Source organism: Mytilus edulis, chromosome 5 (genome assembly GCF_963676685.1).
Source record: "Mytilus edulis chromosome 5, xbMytEdul2.2, whole genome shotgun sequence".
Lineage (NCBI taxonomy): Eukaryota > Metazoa > Mollusca > Bivalvia > Mytilida > Mytilidae > Mytilus > Mytilus edulis.
The window spans coordinates 32,394,000-32,419,090 of NC_092348.1; the positions used below are offsets into that span (position 1 = coordinate 32,394,000).

The following is a 25,091-nucleotide window of genomic DNA, read 5'->3' on the forward strand; positions in this document are numbered from 1 at the left end:
TTAGAATGGAGATAACAATATTGTATTTTAATCTCCGACGGCATCAATTTGGGATTTGATGGTCGCAAATACCCGTTTACTGTCTCCGCTAACGCGTCACCAGTAAACTTAATTTGCGACCATCAAATCCCCAATTGATGCCGTCGGAGCTTAAAATACAATACAGTTATCTCCTAAATGTTGATAAGGTCAAGGTCAGATGCATCCTGCCAGACAAGATGTACACCATGCAATCATCTTATTCCAGACATCACATATAGCTTTACCTTAAATTTGTTTATAGTATCTGAGAAACAGACATAGATATAGATACAGATATAGTTGTCATATAGCTTGCTGCATATGAGAAATAGACCAAACTTGTCATTGTCCATAAATGAACTATGAACACAGTCTAAAATCAGACGAAACCTGCTGACAGACATGTATACCTTGCAAAGATTTCATATTAAATAAAGATGATATGTTGCTAAGAGTATCAGATAAACAGAACAAACCACAAAAACTTAACATTGACCAATAAACCATGAAAACAAGGTCAAGCTCAGATAAAACTAACAGTTGGACATGTCAACTTACAATCATTCCATACAACAAATATAGTTGACCTTTTGCTCATAGTATCTGAGATGTGGTCTTAACTTAACGAAATACTTATTATTGATTACTGATCGATGAAATGAGGCCGCCACCAGACGAATCTTCACAAGACAGGAATGGAAGACTTGTATGGATCCCATATACTAGATAAGGGAGCTACCATTTGATTTTTATGGGGGGGGGGGGGGGGGGGGGCTAGGATGAAAAATTGTGTCCTGCCTTTTTTTTTAATTTGTAATCTCTGTCCTGCCTTTTTATTTTTCAGTCTATTCGGTCCTGCCTTTTTTTTTTCTTAGCTTATCCTGACTTTTTTACACCAATTGTCATCCTGCCTTTTTTTTACCAAGTTACTCATCCTGCCTTTTTTTTTAACTCAAAATCCTGTCCTGCCTTTTTTTTCAAATTTCATCCTAGCCCCCCCCCCCCCTCCCAATCAAAAAATCAAATGGTAGCTCCCTAAGTCTTCTTGATACTCATAATATAAAATATAAGTATACCAAATTACAAATCAAAGTGCTTGTAAGCACTTAACGGTAAAGTTTGCTTCAGTGTATCAGTGGGAAGTAAAATTAAATATTGCATTGGTTGTTATTATTATTTTAATTATTTAACAGCAACACTAGACAAAGGAAGATAACTCCATTTTTTTAAGATGATTTAACAATCTTAAGAACAGATAAAAAATCTTGCACCTTGCAAAAGTTCTGTAATTTTCTTGACAAGTGTAACACATGTTGCGCCTTGAATATCTGAGCATATATGTCATCGACACATTTCTGGAAATGTTTATGGATAGGGTGTATAGAACGTAATGATCAACGCACTATATTTTGTGTATCAAAAAGAAGTGATAAGCCTTGGAATATTTAGACATCAAGCCAGTCCCATAGGTATATTCCCGATTGTCCCACTTTTTAAAATTTTGGAGTTCTGATTGTCCCACATGAAAAGTTCTGATTGTCCCACATTATTTTATGAAGTAAAATGTTCTTAGATAAACAAGGTAACTGTTGTTTGTTTTGCTAAATAAACAAGAATTAATTATTGCACATTAAATATTAATTTTTTTTTTTTTTTATAAAACTATAAAATATTAATTTTATAAAAGTATAAAATATTAATTTTATTAAAGTATAGAATATTAATTATATAAAAGTATATATAAAAAAATTTTTTTTTCAAATCATTAGATAAAACTCTTTTTAATCTAAAACTAATATTATATCTCTGATTTATGAAATATATCTACAATGTTACGTTATTTATAAAACGAATACCGTAATTTTAATAACATTTTCTCTGTAAAGTTTTCAAATAAATATAGAAATAATGCATGCAATTTAAAAAGATATACATTCATTTACATCCTACTCTCTATCTGGGGTCAGTATATCTAACAGTCAATGTATATGTTCCTGCCGCTATGCGAATTAGTTGATGGAGAAATGTTTCAACTAGTACTTTTGCAATTTTACTAGAGAAGTCAGAGGACGTTTTTACAACATTCTCTGCGCTATTGAAGACTGCTAACACCCAATGTTAGAGTCACTTGAACCAATAACTTTCTTTATTGATAACGAATCTGTCGTTTAGATTTGTATCAGATTTGTCTTTCAAATAATCACTATATAAGAGATTGTTTTACCAATATTCCTATTGCCTTTGCCATAAAGTGCAATCAACAAGACTCATCACTAACTATATAAAGAAGAACCAGACTACAATAAAAAAAAAATGTGGTATGATTGCATATTTTGGCGTTAATATTGAGTCACTGATAAGGTCTTTGCATCGGAACTAAACACATTTATTCTAAAAACAGTTGTTGGCATGACACGGATTGTGTTCTTCTCGTGTGTGTTATGGTGGTATGATGCTGAACCCCTGACGGGAAGGATTGTGCCTGATGTTCATGTGATGAAATCATGGTCTTTCAGTCAGTTTAATTGAAGTCTGGAGCTGGCATGTCAGTTAACTGCTAGTAGTCTGTTGTTATTTATGTATTATTGTCATTTTGTTTATTTTCTTTGGTTACATCTTCTGACATCAGACTCGGACTTCTCTTGAACTGAATTTTAATGTGCGTGTTGTTGTGCGTTTTCTTTTCTACATTGGTTAGAGGTATGGGGGGGGGGGTTGAGATCTCACAGGCATGTTTGGCCCCGCCGCATTTTTGCGCCTGTCCCAAGTCAGGAGCCTCTGGCCTTTGTTGGTCTTGTATTGTTTTAATTTTAGTTTCTTGTGTACAGTTTGGAGGTTGGTATGGCGTTCGTTATCGCTGGACTAGTATATATTTGTTTGGGGGCCAGCTGAGGGACGCCTCCGGGTGCGGGAATTTCTCGCTACATTGAAGACCTGTTGGTGACCCTCTGCTGTTGTTTTTTATTTGGTCGGGTTGTTGTCTCTTTGACACATTCCCCATTTCCATTCTCAATTTTATCTCCATCAGAGACCAAATGACACAGAAATTAACAATTATAGGTCACCATACTGCCGTCAATAATGAGTCAAGCCCATACCGCAATGTAAACTTTAAAAGGCACTGATATGAAAAATGTAAAACTATTCAAACGAGAAAAACTAACGACCTAACTCATGTACCAAATAATGAACGAAAAACAAATGTTACACAGCAACAAACTACAACCACCAAATTACAGGCACCTGACTTAGAACAGACAAATACAGATTATAGCGGAGCTAAACTTATTTGAAGCCCCCGACCCTCCCAATAAACCGGAACAGTGTTAAAACAGTACAACATAAGAATTATACAACTCGGTTGAAAAGGGCATATCTCTTCAGATGGGTACACACAGTAATGCATGTAACCAAAATTCAGAGTGGACGTGGACGGCTACTTTAACTAATACAACAAAGACACTAAGTACAGATCTGAGACTCGCATTTTCATTTTCTGACTGCTAGTTCAAAGCCAATAATAACAATTTTATAAATTATGCATCTACGACTAAAATATGTAAATATTATTATTTGTTTAATTTTTCCTCTCGATATTTTATAAGTTACATGGATTAGTAACCTGTAATTAACTGCTATACACTATAAAAACAAGATAATCACTATCAAAACAATTCCCAATTGTCCCACAAACATATTCCCAATTGTCCCAAAAAATTTCATTACTTTTTTACCTGTAATTTCAAAAAGTGGGACAATCGGGAAGACACCGTCCCGTAAGGTTTTGATTGCATTTCATGCAATCTTTACCTAAAAAATATGTACATGTTTTGAATCAGTTTCTGAACAATGAAAATATGGTCATGCAAATGATGGATGAAAATATTGTAATGCCATAATGTAGCCAACTATCAGATTCATTCGTGACTTATTTGTGCATGGGAAAGGACTTATATAGACTGGATCTATCCAACCCATTTGTTTCAATATAATTCATTGATTCAATTTAATATTTGTATATCTTTCCTGTTTAAATTTTTTCAGTGGCAGGTCATGTACAGTCATATTAGATGTCACTTGATGCGTTCAGTCATATAAGTAATTACTTAATGGTTTTAATAATTTTTGTAGGTAATTGATGGTTTCAGTCATAACAGTAATCATATAAGTAGTCATTCAATGGTTTCAATAATTTTAGTAGTCTGATGGTTTTAATAATATCCATAGCTATTTGATGGTTTCAATAATATTGATATAAGCAGCCTTTGATGGTTTCAATAATATAAATAGTCATTTGATGGTTTCAATAATATAAGCAGTCATTTGATGGTTTCAATAATATAAGCAGCCATTTGATGGTCTCAATAATATAAGCAGCCATTTGATGGTTTCAATAATATAAGCAGTCATTTGATGGTCTATCATATAAATCGTCATTTGATGGTCTGTCATATAAATAGTCATTTGATGGTCTTAGTCATATAGTCATTTGATGGTCTCAGGCATATGTGTAGTCTTTTGATGGTCTCAGTCATATAGTACTTTTGTATTTATGAATTGCTGATTATTTTTGCTGCTTACAGTTTTTGAATGTTTTATTGGCTTATGAGATTTTGTTTTTCTGATCATTTTACTGATGATGACAGTGATCTTTTTTGCTGTTGACAGTTTATTTTACATTCATCTATTATACATTTTAAGATAATAGTCAAGAACATTAATCATAAATCAAAGGACAATAACTCATATAAGTAGTCAGATGATGGTTTCAATCATACCAGCATTTTATAAATCTACTAAATTACTATTTTTGCAATCCACTGTTTTTTACCATCTCTTTTTCATGATTATACCTGTATTGCAAAAACCCAATATAAAATTGGTCAAACATAGTCCATTAGAAAGGACATATTTCTGCTGAGATAAAACATGTTTTATGACACTGACACAATTGCAAAAAAATCTTATAAACTAAAACCAAGAAGATAAATTGATATCAATGGGAAACATTTTTTTTAACAGAAAGGTTCATGATCAGTTGTTTCAACAAATCGATCCTGCATTTTTTGGGGCTGATGAATCATCATTGATTTATTTTTACACAAATCCCCCCTTTTCTTCATACAATTACAAAAAGACTCCAACATTTTGTATCCTGGTTTGATACACTTCACTCTTTATTCTCAATCCAACACTAACAAAAAATCTAACAATCAAAATCTATGTTCAGTTTTTTATTAATGCATGATTCTTAAATACACAATTATCTTTAAACAAAGAGACATATGACATATATTAAATGAACATGCACTACTCACAAAAAAAAATAACATAAGAAACACTGTTGATCTGTTTTGCAAAGTCATATTTTGTTTTTACATTTTCAATTTTTGATACATAGTGTACAAAATGTATGTGTAAGAATTCTTGTATAATATCTACAATTTACACAATGTGCATCAGTGATTGGACTCACAGATGATGTATTTATGAAAATGTTCCTTCAAATATAGGTAGACAAGGATCCAGAAACTTAAACTTTGTTTGAATAGCATAAATAACCTTGTGAATGTTCATAATAAATAACAAATCAAAATAGTATGTACAAATAAAAAACAAAACAAAATCACAGTCTGTCAAAAATACATATTGATATTAACACACAACTAAACCAGATATTATTAAGTTTAGATCGACTTTAAATAAACAAATATAGATATAGGTGATAAATTATACATCAAAATCCCTTGTCAAAGACGAATCAAGGTTTAACAATGCAAGGTGGATCCTTTTGTAAAGGCTAGAACACAAGAACAAACATGAAAAATAATAAACCTTTATTAAATATTAATGTAAACCAACAAATTTTGTAGCCGATTTAATTTGACAACATTTGCAAGAAGAAAAATAATGGGAATATAAATTGTCTCGAAAATTAAAAACTTGGATCTTTCTTTGTCTAATTACATTTGAAAATCTTGAAATTAAATCACCGGGAATTGGGCTTGAAAGGGTTAAACACAGAATAAAGTATCCCTGAAAAATAAATTGGTTTACAGTAATTGAAAACTGTTTATAATATACTGTACAATTTGTTTATTTTGTTTGAATCTGTTTTCATTTTTATAATACTTTATCCAGAGGTTGATAACTTTTTCATATAGATTGTCAAGAACATTATTACAATATTATTTCAAGAAACCATATTTTCACCTTGATAACAAGCTGTGAAAGAATATGATACTTTATACATGTTTTGTTCAATATACTAGTGGTATTGTTTCTTCAACAGCGTGTTAATATATGATAGTCAAAAATCTACAAATTACTGTAGTGGTTTTTTTACCTAAAAATATTGTTTCTACCACTTCAGTGCTATAGCAAGCTATATCTTTGGTGAAATGGAAAGTGATTACTTAATTTAAATCTGAGAATTACTATTTATTCAATCTTCATGAAAATGTATTTACTGTTTCAAAGATCAACCCCAAAAATGTGACATTTTTTCCTTACAACTGTTTGTAAATGAAAGAAACTGTATTTTGTAAATAAAAGGAAGTACAATCCTAATTATTATCAAAATTTATTTTTGAATAAAATGATGTGAATTAATAAAATAAAATATTTTATTTTAATTTTCTTCATATAAGTCTTCATTCTTCTCCCTAGATGCCTTCATGTTAATAGCTTTTTTACTTATATTCAATACATCTTTTAAAAAATTCGTTTAAAAGAAAGACAGTAAAAAAATATACAACATTACATTTAGCCTGATCTAAATATACAATGACTGAATGTTTAATTCCTTTTGAATTTAGATGGTCTGCAGAACTTATGGTTAATTTTAAAAGAATAATAATAATCAATTCATTGTTTGCTCTCATATTGTTATGTGAAAAATATTCAGATATGGTTGAGATATGAAGAAAAAACCTGTCTGAGCTTAAATAAATCCAAAACCACTTTTGAGTTTTGAAAGTAGAATAGTATATTGTATCTGTTGTTATTTATTGAACTGATTGAAAAACCTGTAAGAATTAAAAATCAAACAAAAATAAGTTTCATTTCTTAACCAGATGCTCCGCAGGGCGAAGCTTTATACGACCGCAGAGGTTGAACCCTGAACGGTTGGGGCAAGCTGGATTCAGCTCTAAATTTGGATTGTGATTAAATAGTTGACACAGCATAGGTTTCTGACACAGAATGAATGTGGTCTAATGAACTTAAAATATTTTTTTTGCCTTTGAGCAATTCACTATGCTGTTGAATATTAATCCTCTCAAAAAAATGTTTGAAGAAATTTTCTTTTTATTTATGAAATCTGAAATGAGAAAAATTTAACCCCCCCCCCCCATTTTTTTTTCACATCCCCCTTTCCCTTTTCCCAAAACTGATCTAAATTCAAATTTCTAATGAAGTTTGCAACAATAACTACTCATTTAAATACATCATAAAATATTAAAATGTAAAATAAAGTGCTTGTTATCACTGAATGGTAAAGATTGTTTTAATTTATCAGTTGGTAGTAAAAGTGAATATACATTCTATATTGTATAAAACAATGATTTAAGTTGATTCAACTACTTTTCTGGACAAAGAAAGATAACTCCAATTGAAAATTCTTGCTATTGCACAATATTGTGCAATTAGATATTTCTTGCTATTGCGCAATACTGTGCAATTGAAAATATTTGCTATTGCACAATACTGTGCAATTGAATATTTCTTGCTATTGCGCAATACTGTGCAATTGAAAATTTCTTGCTATTGCACAATACTGTGCAATTGAAGATTTCTTGCTATTGCTGAATACTGTGCAATTGAAAATTTCTTGCTATTGCACAATACTTAATATAATAATTTTGGATCCTGATTTGAACCAACTTCAAAACTGGGCCCATAATCAAAAATCTAAGTACATGTTTAGAATCAGCATATCAAAAAAGCCCAAGAATTCAATTTTTGTTAAAATCAAACTTAGTTTAATTTTGGACCCTTTGGACTTTAATGTAGACCAATTTGAAAACGGGACCAAAAATTAAGAATCTACATCACAGTTAGATTCGGCATATCAAAGAACCCCAATTATTCAATTTTTGATGAAATCAAACAAAGTTAAATTTGGACCCTTTGGGCCCCTTATTCCTAAACTGTTGGGACCAAAACTCCCAAAATCAATCCCAACCTTCCTTTTGTGGTCATAAACCTTGTGTCAAAATTTCATAGATTTCTATTAACTTAAACTAAAGTTATAGTTCGAAAACCAAGAAAATGCTTATTTGGGCCCTTTTCGGCCCCTAATTCCTAAAATTTTGGGACCAAAACTCCCCAAATCAATCCCAACCTTCCTTTTGTGGTCATAAACCTTGTGTTAAAATTTCATAGATTTCTATTCACTTTTACTAAAGTTAGAGTGAAAAAACTAAAAGTATTCGGACAACGACGACGACGACGACGACGCAGACGACGACGCCAACGTGATACCAATATACGACCAAAAAATTTTCAATTTTTGCGGTCGTATAAAAACGATAACTTTAAATATAAAAACAATTACTTTGTAGAAGGTGTACATAAGTGTATAAATACAAATAATGGAAATTAATATAATCAGTAAAGAATTACCTATTTATTAAAAAATATTACAGACAGATATCTAGTCTGAAGCTCACAATACTGTATAGCGGGTTATTTTTGCAGGTATAAAATTTTGCGATTTTCATTGAATAAGGTATATGAAATATTTTCTTGTTTGTTATTTTGGACTATTCAAAACTTTTATCAATACCTTTGTATGTGCACTTTTATATTGGCAGAATTTATTTAAGCCATTTTGTTCTATCCGCTAAAATAAGTTGCGAAGAGGACTGTGTTTTATTTTGGTGACAAAAACTACGAATGGAGTGATAAGTTTTACACAGAAGGGATTGCGTATATTTGTGAGAGCCCTCAGGTATTTACTGTTCTTAACAAGACTGTTATTTTGTGTGGTGCATAATTGTCTCATTGGCAATCATACCACATCTCTTAATTTTTAATATTCAGTGTTATATTTGAATATGATATTATTTCTATAAAGATCATTGTCGACAATGAAACATTTACAAGATTAATTCCACTGCAAATGTCTGTATACACATTTGCGACTCCAGGTTCGTTAACTATTTCAATCTGAATATGTTATGTAGCAAGAAAGAGTACTTCGTTAATATTACAAAAACTATAAACAATGACATTCGTCACAATTCGGCCGATTCCGTTCCTCCATTTAAGAAGAGCAACGCATTCATTTGAGATTTGCCGATTGTAAACAATGAGTGATGATTTTATGAATGATGCATAACTTATCGTGAATAACCATGAGTTGTATTTTTTTTTTTGTGTGTGGTCTTCTTAATTGAACTTGAAAAAGATTTATTTTTAATTTTAAAGAGAAGTAATGTTTCTTTTTTTATTTTATTTTAGGGATCGAATTGTCTTCCATACTCAAAACAGTTAAATATAAAAAGGAAGATAAAGCCTGTTATCACTCCAAAGGAACCTGTCGTGAAAAAAGATAAAAGTGAAATAAAATTTGATTCATATTTTATTTGTGTATTGATTTATGAATATGTGTCATTTCAAAATATATCAAAGTTGACTGCCGGATTCATGATGGAATGATACTAAACCACTAACGAGAGTGATTGTGCTTGATATTCATATGATGAAGACAGAATCTTTCAATCAGTTAAATTGATGTCTGTATCTGTCATGTCAGTAACTGCTATAGTAGTTATTTGTTAATCTATGTATCATTGTCATTTGTTTATTACATGTTTTCCTATATTGACATTGGACTCGTGACTTCTATTAAGCTGCGTTTAACTGAGCATTTTGTTGTGTGTTTGTTTTCTCTACATTGGCTAGAGGTATTGGGAGAGCGTTGAGATTTCAAAAACATATTTAACCCCGCAACATGTTTGCGCCTGTCCCAGGTCGGAAGCCTCTGGCCTTTGTTAGTCTTGTTCTAGTGTAGTTTCTATTATATATTTCAAAGTTAATTAAGTAACACGTTCATTATATGACTGAACTAATACATATTGTTGTTAAGGGGCCTGCTGAAGCACGCCTCTGGTGCGGGATTTTCTCGCTGTATGGAATACCCATTGCTGGTCTTCGACTGATTTATGCTCTTTGGTCGGGTTGTTGTCTCTTTGACACATTCCCCATTTCCATTTTCAATTTAATCAATGATTCCGAAGAAAAATTTGCTTATTATTTTTCCAGTTTTCAAGATCTACAAGGCCATTTTTACATGTATAGGTATAAAAGTTGTAGATATATTTATACCGATCAAAAGCTTCATATCAATTATTAGCACACATTATGGCTTATCATGTTAAAATGGACATATTGCATTACATAGAAGAATGATATCTATTCTGAACTCAGATCTTTTCCACGTTCGAATATGACACAACTTTTTGGAATTTTGGATCCTCAATGCTCTTCCACTTTGCACTTGTTTGGCTTTATAAGTTTTTTTATATGTGCGTCACTGATGAGTCTTATGTAGACAAAACGTGCGTCTGGTGTACTAAATTATAATCCTGGTACCTTTGATAACTATTATAAACACGTTCGAATGCAGCCGTTTTGTGATGATACAAATATAAGATGATTTTTGTTTTAAAGATTTCATTGAATATTTCGACTTGCTCACCATAGAAATATTTATTTGATTTCAATCGTTGTTGTAAATACAGCTATAAAAAAAGTGTGTGATAACATTGTGTGAGGGAATTCGACGTTTGCTGTACCACTGTTCACTCCAGCGCAATTGATGACAATACCACTGTATCAATCAGAATGATTTTTTTTGCAGTGTTTTAAGAAATGATTTTACTTTGTTGTCGCGTATTATTCGTGATACATACAATGTTTTAAAAAGGCGAATTTTCTGTATAAAGTCAATTATTATGTTGACTTTTGAAGGCCAAACTTTTTACATCCTTAAATACGCAAATAAAAGATCCAAAAACTATACCAATACAGAATGACATGTTTATGAAATTATAGCAAATCTATTGGTTAACAAATTTTAATTTATTCGTTGTTGCAAAATAATGAACTTAAAATATCTGACATTTTCTCCCTACCCAGTTTACCCCTATACAATTTTATGATGTGGACTGGTCATTGTTATTGAATCGTAGGCAATTTGATTGGATTAAGTTGATATTAGTTTACCTTCAAACTTGTTTATGCCTTTCATACATGACTATTGATTAATTAGAACGTGCATGAATGTGTACGGTAACTAAAATTACCTTCAAACTGGACACTGGACGAGTCAATATTATGTTTTATCAATGAAAGTTAAGGTATGAAAGGTAAGAATTGCCACTTCTTCTATTTTCACAAAATTTTCTGAATACACAGTTGAGAGATTATTTTTTAAAAGCCTATTGTGAAGATAAAAGAGAAAGTTTACAGATAAGACGTTTTGTTCCATTAAACAAGTCATTTCTTAAGAGAAATGCCGAAATATATTTTACGCACGACTACGGCAGGTAAAATTATTATTTATCATAACAAAAAAAAGCATTTTTCAGTCTCATTGGAATGTGTTAATTACAATTAATCCCAAACTTAAGAAGTCAGTAAGTAAAGTCAAAATATGTTCGATCTGCCTATTTCTGGACATCAAAAGTCAATACGATCGTTTTAAAGTCAATTTCGTCTACCTCACAAAATCTTGTTAGGCACTATAATATTGCAGATTCGATAATGGCGCGAAGCACTCTCCCCTGTTATATTGGAAATATGTTATGGCTTTGTTTACGTAATGACAGAAGAGTTTCAGTTTATAATAGGAGTAAGTTTACATCAATGTTCGCGTAGTTTGGTTAAAAATCGTATTTTGGAGTGTTATAACTCAACATGCCTTTGTTACAGAGTTTATGTTTAGGTAAATAACACTACTTTATGCAGAAACTACTAATAGTGAGCAAACAATTACTGGAAGATATCGTAAAGAACAAATCAATCGCGAAGTCAGAGCAAACCGCATTAGAATGGGAAACCAAGCGCCATAAAACCAGATTCAATCCACCTTTTTTTACATTTGAAAAGGCCTGTACCAAGTCAGGAATATGACAGTTGTTTTCCATTCGTTTGATGTGTTTTGTCAATTGATTTTGCCTTGTGATTAGGAACTTTTTATTTTGAATTTTCCACGGAGTTCAGTATTTTTGTGATTTTACTTTTTTTAGTCCGTGACTTTGATGTAATTTAAAAAAAAAAATTAAAAAACAGACGACAGAACGAACGACAAAACGGACGGACGTACAAAAACAACAACTCATTGAAAGATTTTGACTATTAAAAAAGAATTGGCATTACAAACACATATAAGGATGATCTGTGCATGTAATTATCAAAAACGAAACATAAAAGTGCCAACACAAAAAGGTGCTGTATACATGCTATCTGGGTTATCGACTTTTTTTCTAATTATTGATTTTTCTTGGTTGATTTTCATATTTATAGTACGTTATTTCAATAATCGAGAAAACAATGGACGGATGAGTGCGTATCCAGCAGCATGTTTCAGTCAATTGTTATGCGTAGAAGTTGAAAGTCAGAACTTTGAAATGTCTTATTTTTAATTTTAGTGCCTTTATCATTCAGTGTTGATGTCCGTAATGAATCTATTCCCAACTTTTCTATACTCTTGATGGTTCCAGTCTTTCCTAGTCTGCGATCATTGGTAAGAATACAAGATTGATGCATGACATAGTCGCTTGTCCGTTTTGGTTAGGTGGCTGCAGTTTGCCTATCATTACTTAGTTTGACCGGTTCGTAATAATTATATATCAAACAAGAGTGCACACGCTGAAATGTCTCGCCTTCTTTAATAAACATTGATATTACGCTGATAAGCCTAAATATAAAAAGCTTTATTACAACAGTCGCATAAACTTAACATGAACCAAAAAAACTAAAAATTGACCAATGAACCATGAAAATGAGGTCAAGGTCAGATGAACCATGTCAGGCAGACATGTACCTAACAATTCTTCCATACAACAAATATAGTTGACCTAATGCTTATAGTTTAAAAGGCCGACTAAACACCAAAACTTATCACTGAGCAATGAACCGTGAAAATGAGGTCAAGGTCAAGTTAAACCTGCCCGACTAACATATAGATCATAAAGTATTTCCATGCACCAAATATAGTTGACCTATTGTATCCAGTATTAGAAAAAAAAAGACAAAAAGACAAAACCTTAACTTTGACCACTGAACCATGAAAATGAGGTCAAGGTCAGATGATACCTTCCAGAAAGACATGCACACCTTACAATCATTCCATAGACCAAATATAGTAGAACTATTGCATACAGTATAAGAAAAACAGACCAAAACACAAAAACTTAACTATAACCACTGAATTATGAAAATGAGTTAAGGTCAGATGACACCTGCTAGTTGGACATGTACACCTAACAGTCCATCCATACACTGAATATATTTGTCCTATTGCTTATAGTATCTGAGATATGGACTTGACCACCAAAACTTAACCTTGTTCACTGATCCATGAAATGAGGTTGAGGTCAAGTTAAAACTGTCTGACGGGCATAATAACCTTGCAAGGTATGCACATACCAAATAGAGTTATCCGATTGCTTATAATAAGAGAGAATTTAACATTACAAAAAAATTAACTTTTTTCAAGTAGTCATTGAACCATGAAAATGAGGTCAAGGACATTTGACATGTGACTGACGAAAACTTCGTAACATGAGGCATCTATATTCAAAGTATGAAGCATCCAGGTCTTCCACCTTCTAAAATATAAAGCTTTTAAGAAGTTAGCTAGCGCCGCCGCCGCCGCCGCCGCCGGATCACTATTCCTATTTCGAGCTTTCTGTGACAAAAGTCGCAGGATTGACAAAAAGGATTGCAAAATTGATTTCAAAAGTATTTTAAGAGTAGTGTCCTAGATGAAAATATTTTTGTGTTTTTCGGGTTTTTCTTTGGCAATCCTATATTGTAAATCGACAGATACTCGGCACAATAAAAATCTGTTGATTCTGTTCGCCGCGTTCAATTTTTAAATAATTCATACCGGTACTCTCGGCTAACGTTTTCTGATATCTACATGCAACAGGGCTCGGAATCGAAACCAAGCTTCCAACCTTTCTGTGGTGATTAGTTAACTCAATTGTAAGGAAATGTATTTACTGCAGTACATACAGTCTCGTTTTGATTGATGTCATGGAAACTCTTATGAGTTACTGGGTTAAATAAGTAAGAACATCTTGACTTTACAATATTATATGCCATCAATCAACCTTTTTAATAAGTGGTCCAAATAAATATATATCACCATGGTATACCAAAAAGATATATAATATCCGCAGTAAAATAATATTTTTGCTAGAGAAACAAATTTACAATCATAAAAAAATTCCGGGACATTATTCGAACTTCGTTGTATTTTTAATATTCTACGGCTATAACCTTCTAAACAAACGAGTATACCATCATGTCTATGGAAGGACTGTTAATAAAATGAAGGGAAAAAAACACACACAATTATACATCCAAAACTAAAATACAATTGATTCTTCGCGTTCAAATAATTCATGTTGGTTGTATAATAACTAATAATTCAAATTACCTTAATCTTACATCATACAAAATGTGAAACAGCTATGCTTGAATACACTCTTACAATTGCAGAGACAACTTATATTTATATTTATATATTTACCGGGAAGCTTTATATTGGAAACATTCTTTACAAAGCATAAAAATTTCGGCATCCTCCTGAAAAGCAAACCAAACCTTTAAACAGACTTATTAAAAAGGGATATAGTTACCATGCTGTTGTCATGTCATTAAAGATTGCATATTTTGGTATTAATATTGATTCACTCATAGGGTCTTTGCATCGAAAATAAACATATTCATTCTAAAATCAGTTGTTGGCATAACACGGGCTATGTTCTTCTCATATATTTTATGACGGTATGATACTAAACCCCTAACGAGAGGGATTGTGCTTGGTTTTCATATGGTGCAGACATAATCTTTCAATCAGTTTAATTAAGGTCTGGAGCTGGCATGTCAGTAACTGCCAGTAGTCATTTTTTAATTCATGTATCCTTGTCATTTTGCTTCTTTTTCTTTTGTTAAATATTCTGACATCAAACTCGGAATTCTTTTGAATTGAGTTTTACTGTGAATATTACAATGTGGTTTTTTTTTCTACATTGGCTAGAGGTATAGGGAGGGTTGAGATCTCACTAAACATGTTTAACCCCGCCGCATGTGTGCACCTTTTCCACGCCAGGAGCCTCTGGTCTTTATAAGTCTTGCATGGTTTTTAATTTTAGTTTATTTACACATTTTTATTTAGGAGCCAGCTGAGGCCAACCTCCGGGTGCGGATTTTGTCGCTGCGGAAAAGACTCATTGGTGGCTTTCGGCTGTTATCTGCTCTTTGGTCGGGTTGATGTCTCTTTGACATTCTTATTCTCAATTTTATAACACATGTATAAACTTTTAAGTCATATTTAACTTTTGTTAACTTGTCGGATGCCTAAATTTAGCTCCGAACAATGTGAAACAAACAGTTCCAACTTTTAAAGAATAAAATAGACAAAAGGCATTTTGTTAAATTCTTGCAAAATTTAGGAATCAATGTTCAGTCTTGACCTTTCATCTAGCTTAAACAAAAATTGCACCGTACGAATTATTTACGACCGAGTAAAACAGTACAGATAATTAGCTTTCGAATGATATAATGATATATAATATAGCCATATGCGTGGTATGTGCCTTGAAGTCGTTAACTGAGCGTCATTTTGAAAAATTTCACTCGCCTGCAGTTGGTGTAGGAACTGGTTTCTGGACTGTAATACCATTTCCTTAAGAAGGATCAGTAAAACTCCAAATAAAATTTGCGAAAGGTCTTCTAAATGTTAATTCAAAGGCAGTAAATACAGCTGTATTAGCTGAATTGGGAATGTACCCTATTGGTATACAGGCCCTTAAGTCTTCTGTAGGATTTTGGTTACATATTTTAAAGTCAAATGAAAATGAGTCATTATTATATAATGTTTATAAAGCTAACAAGCAGTTAAATGATGGATTTGCTTCAAAAGTTAAAATGCTACTTTCAAAATTGAATTTCACTCATGTTTGGGAAAATCAATGTCCCTTCTCTAAAAAAAAGATTACTTTTAGCCATCGTGAAGAAGCTCAATGAAAATTACATTATATTTTGGAGAAATTGTCTCTTTAATGATGATAATTCAATAAATGGAAATAAACTAAGAACCTACAGAAAATTTAAAGTAAAGTATGAACTAGAAAAGTACCTTTTATTGAATTTAGATAAAAATGTTACAAAAAATTATGCTAAAATAAGAATAAGTAATAGTATGCTGGCTGTTGAACGTGGTAGATACAACAAAACAGCTTTAGAAAATAGAATATGTCCTTTATGCCATAAAGAGGTGGAAGATGAATTTCATTTTATCATAACATGTTCAGAAATTAATAAAACTAGGATCAAAATGTTTGATGAAATATCTAGTATTGTCCCCTGTTTTAATTCAATGAGTGAAGAAAACAAATTTGATTTTATATTTTCCTGCGAAGAATGTGATATTTTACTTATCATTGTTAACTACATAAGTGAAATGTATAATGAAAGAAACAATTATAATGTCAATATATGAACTGTGTAATTGATGGCTCAACTTATAATGTTATATATATTATAACATATTTTTTATAACATAAGCATAATATTTTAATTGATAATTTTAAAGAGGAGGCATGCTGTCAAAAATAGTATTAGAATTAATACTAATAATCTATGTTTTTGTTTTTCTTTCAATGCTACATGTTTGTAGTGTTTAATGACTATCGTTTTGTATTTAATATGCCACTGTCTGTTTGTTTGTTTTTGTTGTATATTTTTGTAACAATCCTATTGTTTGGATTTTATACTAATAAAATTCTTATTCTTATTCTTACTCTTATTCTTATCCTAACCGATCATAGGACCTCTTTTTCTCTTTTTTTTTTTTTTTTTATAGTTTTTCTATTGATGTATTGCTACACTTACGTCCCGGGTTAATAGGAAATGAGCTTACAAAGAAATGTTTCTCCGCAATATAATGCATATACATGTACCTCTCTCAAACCAGGAGACTGTTATTGTCCTTGGATACTGTCTATCATAATATATTTACCATCAATCAGGCCGTTATTTTTTTCTTTTCAAAAGTTTCATATTTTGTTATCCGGGGGCCAATGTATTATCATAACAAGAAACAGAGTCGGAACAACGATAAAGGCATAATAAGTCCGTCCTTGTAACAATCTTACAGCTATTAGATCTCTTGAGTTTGCTTTTGTTTACTGATATGCGCGAGGAATTAGATTGTCCTAGTGAGAGAAGCATTAATGCTTAGGTTATTGAATTTGTATCTGTGTTCCAAACACCTTCTCTGCAAGATAAACCATAAGCTATAACTTATAAAAAAGCAATTTTTTCCACAATGTTGTAATATATGTGCATGATTGATATCAATATCATTATTATTTAAAGAGGAAAATTCGAGTTTTCGACTTTCCGTAATATGATATGATACATATCATTATATAACAAAATATTGCAAGTAAACATTATCGAAAATGTAATAATTCTCATATTTCTCTGAAATCCATAACCTTAAATTGCGGAGAAAAGGAACTTCGATAGATACTTGTGAATCCACCAGAACTGTCGACCAAAATATTGTGCAAAAGGTTCGTTTATTGTAAAAATTACATTTTCATTATTATCAGTATAAGGAAATATTTGTACATAAGTTGACTGTATTTTAACGCAACTGTCAGATATTCCTATGATCTTATAGATTTGTTTTAATTTTTTTATATTAATAAACGTTTGTGGTTTCCAAAGCAAAAATGAAATTTGTCAAAACTTTGTCTACAACAGGAGATAGGTTTTATGTACCAGAAATTTTTCAAACGTATTTACTAAACTTTTATCATATTATTTCTATACAATACCTTTAAACAATTTTTTTATGTGTGAGCTGAACATTTTTTGTGGGTTTGAAATAACAAAATACAGATTCAGTCATACCTATACAAAGTTTGAGGCTTTCTCAAAAATCTTCTAAGCTATATTTATTTTGTCTTTGAAAGGTATTGATAACGCAAAATATATTATTATTTTCCTTTTCAAAGTTATGTTCCAATGCTCTTCAACTTCGTACTTTATTTGGTTTTTTTTTAAACTTTTTTGGATTTGAGCGCCACTGATGAGTCTTTTGTAGACGAAACGCGCGTCTGGCGTATATATAAATTTTAGTCCTGGTATCTATGATAAGTTTATTTCCTTGATAGTAATACTTATTATTTAGATGAAGATGATTTCTCCATTAGTTGTGATATTTTGCTGTATACTGGTTGTGAAATCTGAAACATGCCTTGGGAAAAATGAGAAATCCATATTGTCTGGTATAAAATCTTCAATAAAGAAATTGGAAGAAAAATTGGAAGGTAAGGTACTGGTTCTTTAATATACAGCTTAAAGATATCACACATGTTTTGTTTTATTTGTTAACATAATTTCCCCGAGTCGGAGCGATTAAGAGATTGACATGCTGCAGAACAAACAACAGCAATTTGCTGAAGACTTTATGCTGACATCAACATGTCTTTATGTTAAATGTGTCAAATGGTAACCCTCTCTATGCGCTTTGTCGCGGCAATTATGTATAAATTTATGCATAGTTGTATTTATGTTTTTTTTTTATTTTGGTTCATTTTTTTGTTTCGTAGTTTAGTGTTGTGTGTATTTCGCTGAAATAGTATAAATCATCGTCTATGGGCTGGATAAAGTCCGCCTCCTGGTATTGGGATTTTCTCTCTAAGTTGAAGACCCATTGGTGTTGTAATCTGCTCTTTGTTCGGGTTGTTGTCCCTTTGACACATCCACCATTCTCTATTAATTATATATTTATAGAGAGAGAGAGAGATTGTGAGTGAATGGAAATAACACGCTACTCTGTTCCAAAATAACAAGGTTTTAAAAAGACTATTATATATTGATAGTACATAAATAAAAAAACTAAAAAAGGAAAAAAAGTTAGGGGTCCGTGTGCTTGTTATCGAGATATAAGCCATTGAAAATGTGGCGGTAAATAATTCTCTCTAGACTTTTCATATATTTAACATTGCCACTTTTTGTCGTTCAAAAACGGTGAAAAAATAACAAGGATTTTATAAGATTTTCAAAGATGACATTTTAAACTATAATATTTAATGAAATAATGGAAAGAAAAGTAGGGGTTAATGGGCAAATTATTTTAATGGCACAACATGGATAAAACCAGAGGATTCCAAATATCTGTAAAAAATTCAAAAACATGAGGAGCGACTTCCATAATGAAAAAACAAATTCAGTGAAGATCAAACCTAGCTTGTGGGAGTGAACCACAAGGACAAAGATTGATAGAATTGTTTGATAATGAATACCATATGTCAACTGAGTTATAAGAAGCTGGTATTGCATTGCCTTGAATTCTGAGCAGGCCAATTTCTCGGTAAAATATTTGTTCAAGTGATGCTATTTATATTCTAAATGGCTTAAAACTCCGTTATCCTTCAAATTAAAAGACGTTAAATTTACGAAAATAAAATAAAAACTACAGATTTTGTCATGCTATTTTGTCCCAAATCAGGACTGCTATCTACCATAAATTTTTTTCGTTCATTACTTTATACATAAATAAGGTGGTTAGTTTTCATATTTGTATTGTTTTACATTTTTCCTCGGGGCCTTTTATAGCTACGAGATTTGCTCATAGTTGAAGGCCGTATGGTGACCTGCAGTTGTTAATTTCTATGGCATGTGGTCACTTGTGAAGAGGTGTCTCATTGACAATCATACAATATCTTCTTATTTTTATATGTGTACTTGTTCATGCTGAATTTGTTGAAGAAATTGTAACCAAAAATAATCTGAAAATATTTTTCGAAATGCACAAATCTCAGAAATAAACTCATAAAATCATTACTTACAAAATTATAATTTCTTTCAAAAGTTTTGATAACAATATATTCAGGAAAATCTCGGAGATGCAGACCAGGATGGAAAGAATACAAGGATAACTGTTATTTCTTTTCAACTGACAAAAAAACTTGGAAAGAGGCGGAGGTACATATTAATTTATTTTAATTTGAACACAATGAAAACTTCAATAGTGATTTACGCATCTGCATTTTCATCTAGATAGTTCTCCCAATGAAAAAAATTGTGGAGAATCTTAGAATGAAATCAATTATTAGCACTTGATACTTCAACCTTACTAAAATTATATCTCGGATCGCACTTGCCGTCAATGTGAATAACGAAATGATACATCTATATTTTAATTACAAGTAAATTGTTTATGCTGCAAATTTGCTTACACAATTTACTGAAATGCCTCTAAAATTAATTGAATATTTCTATGTGCATTATGTTATAGGTAATGCATATTTTAAGGTTTTTCTTGTCGTATAACACACCGAGGGGTGTCAGGATTGATCAAATGAAAGACCGACCGTAGGGAGGTCTTACGGTCGGTTTCTTTGAGCAATCCTGACACCCCGAGGTGTGTTCTACGACAAGAAAAACCTTAAAATATGCATTATCTGACTTATACACCGTCAAAAAAATATTATTGTTTATAAAGATTTGCAAAATTTAGTATCCTATTTCACCGACAACACTAAAGTAGGATATTCCTTTCTAATGCGTTCAGGTTTTAATACGCCATACGGCTCATTTAGAATGTGAAATTAAACTCACTAATTAATCTAGATATAAACCTTTCAAAAAATATTATCCATACACAATAAAAATATTACTGTAACTGCATGAAGTAAGACACAAATGTATTGTTACCACCCGATAACGGTGTATGACAAATACAAGACACATTGTAAGTAATTTATTGTACCACTTAGTTTATGGAAAAGGGGGAGGGGTATGTTTTTTTTTTCTATTTGTAATGTCATTTCTATCGCGGAAAAGTGGTTATTTTTTAACAATTTTAATTGAATCGAATGAAAAATTCAGAAAGATTGTCTTTTGAATAGCAATACACTTTATTAACAGATAATCAGGATATAATTATATACCCTCCGCACCCGACCCTTTTCTGAGTTCCGTTTATGTTATTCAATAAAATATAAGATTATCTTATTAGTTGATCATTTGATAGAGTAAAAGGTATACATAAATTTAAAAAAGTTAAGAACTGACACAAAGACATAAATACATGTAGGTCACAGTACATGTTCTATTCAGCGTTTATCGTCCTGAACATGCATGAAATATTTGCCACTGGACGTTAAGCAAGGCTTAGCAACCAAAAATCAACCAACCTATTCAGTGTGACTCAATAAGATTTTCAAAATCAAACACACGAATATGTTAAATCTGACTTTTTATTTATGAAAGTCTATATTAAAATTCATCTCACATATATGATAATGTTTCTTTATTGTAGCGATAAATTAACAAAACTTCACGTTATTTGTTTCTAAAATTCAAATGTGGGCAATGAAGGTTTCTTTTACATCTATCATCGATTGAACTTTAAAATATAAATTTCGAAATTGGCAACAAAAAACTATCAGACGAATAGAATTTTGAAGTAAATTATAGATTGCATTTTTATCAAGGAAAATAATGACCTCACACAGGTCATTATTTTATGCCTTTGAGCATATTTCATTGAAGCATGGTATCGTCCGGGTTGATTCTGAAAAAGAATGACCTGCCGTTCTGAAAGAAAATAACTCCATATAGGTATTACTCTACCGAAGCACCACGGGTTGATTTACCTTACAACTGATCTCCTAAAACCGCATTGTTTATGTTTAGAAAGACATTTATTTAGTTGTTTTATGCTTTGATCTTGCTTTAACCTCAATATAAAAATACAAGTATAATCGTTGGCTTATTTATAATTTCAAAGTTACATCAGATTGTAAATAATAAAACCTTCTTTATGTTTGTAGGTAGATTGTCGAAATCTTGGAGGCTACCTTACACAAGTTACTGATTCTGCCGAAAATTCATGGATTGTCACTATGATCACAGGTAAAAGTAAGTATATCATTTTTTCTGTGGTGATATCAAACCATCTCAAAGAAATTAAGTCTCAACTATGTATACGGAACATTATTAGCTAATATATATCAGTTTGGATTCCTCTTACTCAGCAGTATGTTTTTATATGAGGGTGTGCCTACTGGTTTGCGTCCAGTCGGAGTGGTGACGTTAAATCCGATTCCTCTAGTATCGTGACATTGATAAACAAACAACACAGAACACATGGAGCATGGACAAATTAGTAATTTGAAGAGCCATCATATCTTATTTTGATATTTTCCATGAGTGCCCGTTGTTAATTTAACTTTTTCTAAACAGTTGATAAATGATTTGTTGTATCAAATTTCTTCTTTGAGAATCAGGAATTACTAATTACTTTCCATTGTATGTTTGTTTACATTATCAGTTTATCATGGGTTTCCCTCGCAGTTTCGCTGTACGATGACAGCAAATTCTTTTTTCTTATCTCCTGTAATCTCTGTGTTGAGGCATATGTATTTTGTAACAGTTGACAGTCTGAGACTTAGACGCACGATTAAGAACCAGCACTGAGCGATGATTCTAAAAAATGGAGATGTATGCGCCACATTTATAAAATTAACATGATTTATTGGGTTTTTTTTTTTTTTTTTTTTTTGTAACATTCTTTTAATAAAATTAAGTCTTTGGCTACACAGTTATCATATAAAAAAAATCTTTTTTTTGTTGGCTTCCTCGGTCATTATCCCCCCCCCCCCCACCCCCTTCTGCAGAATTTTCTATTTCCCTCTTTTCTTTATGTTAAAAGGAAGTTATAAGAGACGACTGGCGCCACTTAGATTTTACACCCCAAGATAATAGGTAGAAAAAATATATTGCTGCTGTCCTGTTAATTAGAAATAGAAATAGTGAGAAATTAGTGTTGACCATTGGTGTAGAAATAGCGAGAATTTTAGAGAAAACTCTCTATGACGAGCAACATTTTCTATGTAAAATTAAGCAAGGGGTGTTCTTCATTCATACTATTTTGAAAATTCCGGAACCGTTTAGTACCCTAGCTTAAAAAATGCTATTTTCTGTCAAAAAATCTGCGGCACCATATTTGTTTTGCAGTTTTATTTACAAGGTATTGATAATTCAGAATTTGACAATTTTATCAACGGGTATTTTATAGTAAAAATGTAGGACCCCAAAAAGCTACTATTTTCGCCTATGTAATAACTTCATCTTAACTTTATTAGCACTAAATCTACTTTTTAATGTAAAGAGTTTTATAACGGGAGATAATTTCAGTTATAATATTTCAGTTATTCATCCATGTTTTCAAATAAGTTGTCTCATTGGCACTCATACACATCTTCTTATATCTAATTATGTCAATTTGCAACGAAATTCCAGTAAATGAATATTAGTTTATAGTAAACCACAACATTTAACAAAACATTGTTTCAAAGTCAGTGACTTCTGACGTTTTATGGACATTTTACAGGTATTAAAATTTTAGAAAATTTGGTACCAAAATAGAAATACCCTGTACATACTGTACTTTAGGTAAATTGTCATTTTTCAACAATATGGCTATTAGATGTACAAAGAACCCAAAATCTACTGAAATCTGCATCAGTCCACCCCTTTCATAATTATTTTTTGCATTTTAATTTGTTTTTTCATAGACATCCATTTAAGTTGTCAGCTACTAGTATATCTAACAAAGCCTCTTTTTCAGTTTCAATGTTCAGCCCGTTTATTCGATCGATTTTCTTTTTTATCGATTGCTAGTTTCTTCTGAATAAGCATGCAAATTTCTGACTTGATGCGATACTTCCAATGATTTAAACTGTTGTGTTGAGATGCTTTGTTCAGGTTTATGGAGAAAAAAACAATTGCAAAAGATTAATTTTAATTATATTATTGTCTGGCAATTTCATCGTATATCTAAGTATGAACTTGAATTCATCACAGAAGTGATTCAGCAGCACTACTGGATGGGTGCATCAGATTTCAAGGAGGGTGATTGGAGATGGGTGAACGATTTGTCTAAAGTAACTTATACAGATTGGAATGCTGGGACAAGTGAACCTTCTAATACAGGTGGCATAGAGGACTGTGCTCATTTCTGGCATGGGCAGAACTACAAATGGAATGATATGCCGTGCAAAACTGCATTTGCGTACATTTGTGAGAGTCCTCAGGTATTTTATGTTCATTACAAGACTACTTTCTTTTTGTGTGGTGAATAGTTGTCTTCATTGGCAATCATACCAAATCTCCTTATGTTTGTGTTCAGTGTTACACACAATAATGATCTTATTTTTATAAGGATACAAATACATTAAAATACTACTTTAAAGCAAATGTCTTTCCACATAGTCATATGTAACTCCAGATTCATTAACTTTTTCTATTGGAATACGAAAGAGTTCTTCGTTAAAATGGTAAGATCTATAAACAATCAGAGATGATATGAATGTTGCAGAGATTAAATGAATAACCATGACATTAAATTGTTTTTCGTGTCATTCTCTCCACTGAATTTTTACTTTTATTTTAACGAGAAATAATGTTTCTTCTTTAAATGTATTGTAGGGGTCGAATTGTCTTCCATATTCAAGACTGTTAAAGAATTCTCTCCGTGGAAAGAAGTAACAAACAACATGTCGTGAGAAAATTAAAGTCAAATAAAGTTTGATACATATTTCATTTTTGTCTTAATTTATGAATCTGTATGCTCAGGCTATCCTGTATCATTTCAAAATATCAAAGATGACGTGTTATTGCTTTATTCCGATCTGATTAGTTGAGCCCGTTTTCAACGGATTTTTAGTTTGTTCTTATTATGTGCTGTAACACCACTGTCCTATGTTAGGGGGGTTAAGCGCTAACAATCATATTTAACACCG

At 31.5% G+C, this 25,091-nt stretch overlaps 1 protein-coding gene across 1 annotated transcript; it reads left to right on the plus strand.

The window, feature by feature from the left end:
* Nucleotides 1-17,722: 17,722 nt before the first annotated feature.
* LOC139522373 (perlucin-like protein) lies at nt 17,723-24,891 on the plus strand. Its single transcript, XM_071315900.1, has 6 exons — nt 17,723-17,843; nt 18,467-18,605; nt 20,174-20,265; nt 22,119-22,206; nt 24,154-24,383; nt 24,778-24,891. Exons 2-6 carry the CDS (start codon nt 18,467-18,469, stop codon nt 24,835-24,837), a joined length of 609 nt encoding a protein of 202 aa, XP_071172001.1. The 5' UTR covers nt 17,723-17,843; the 3' UTR covers nt 24,838-24,891.
* Nucleotides 24,892-25,091: the final 200 nt, after the last annotated feature.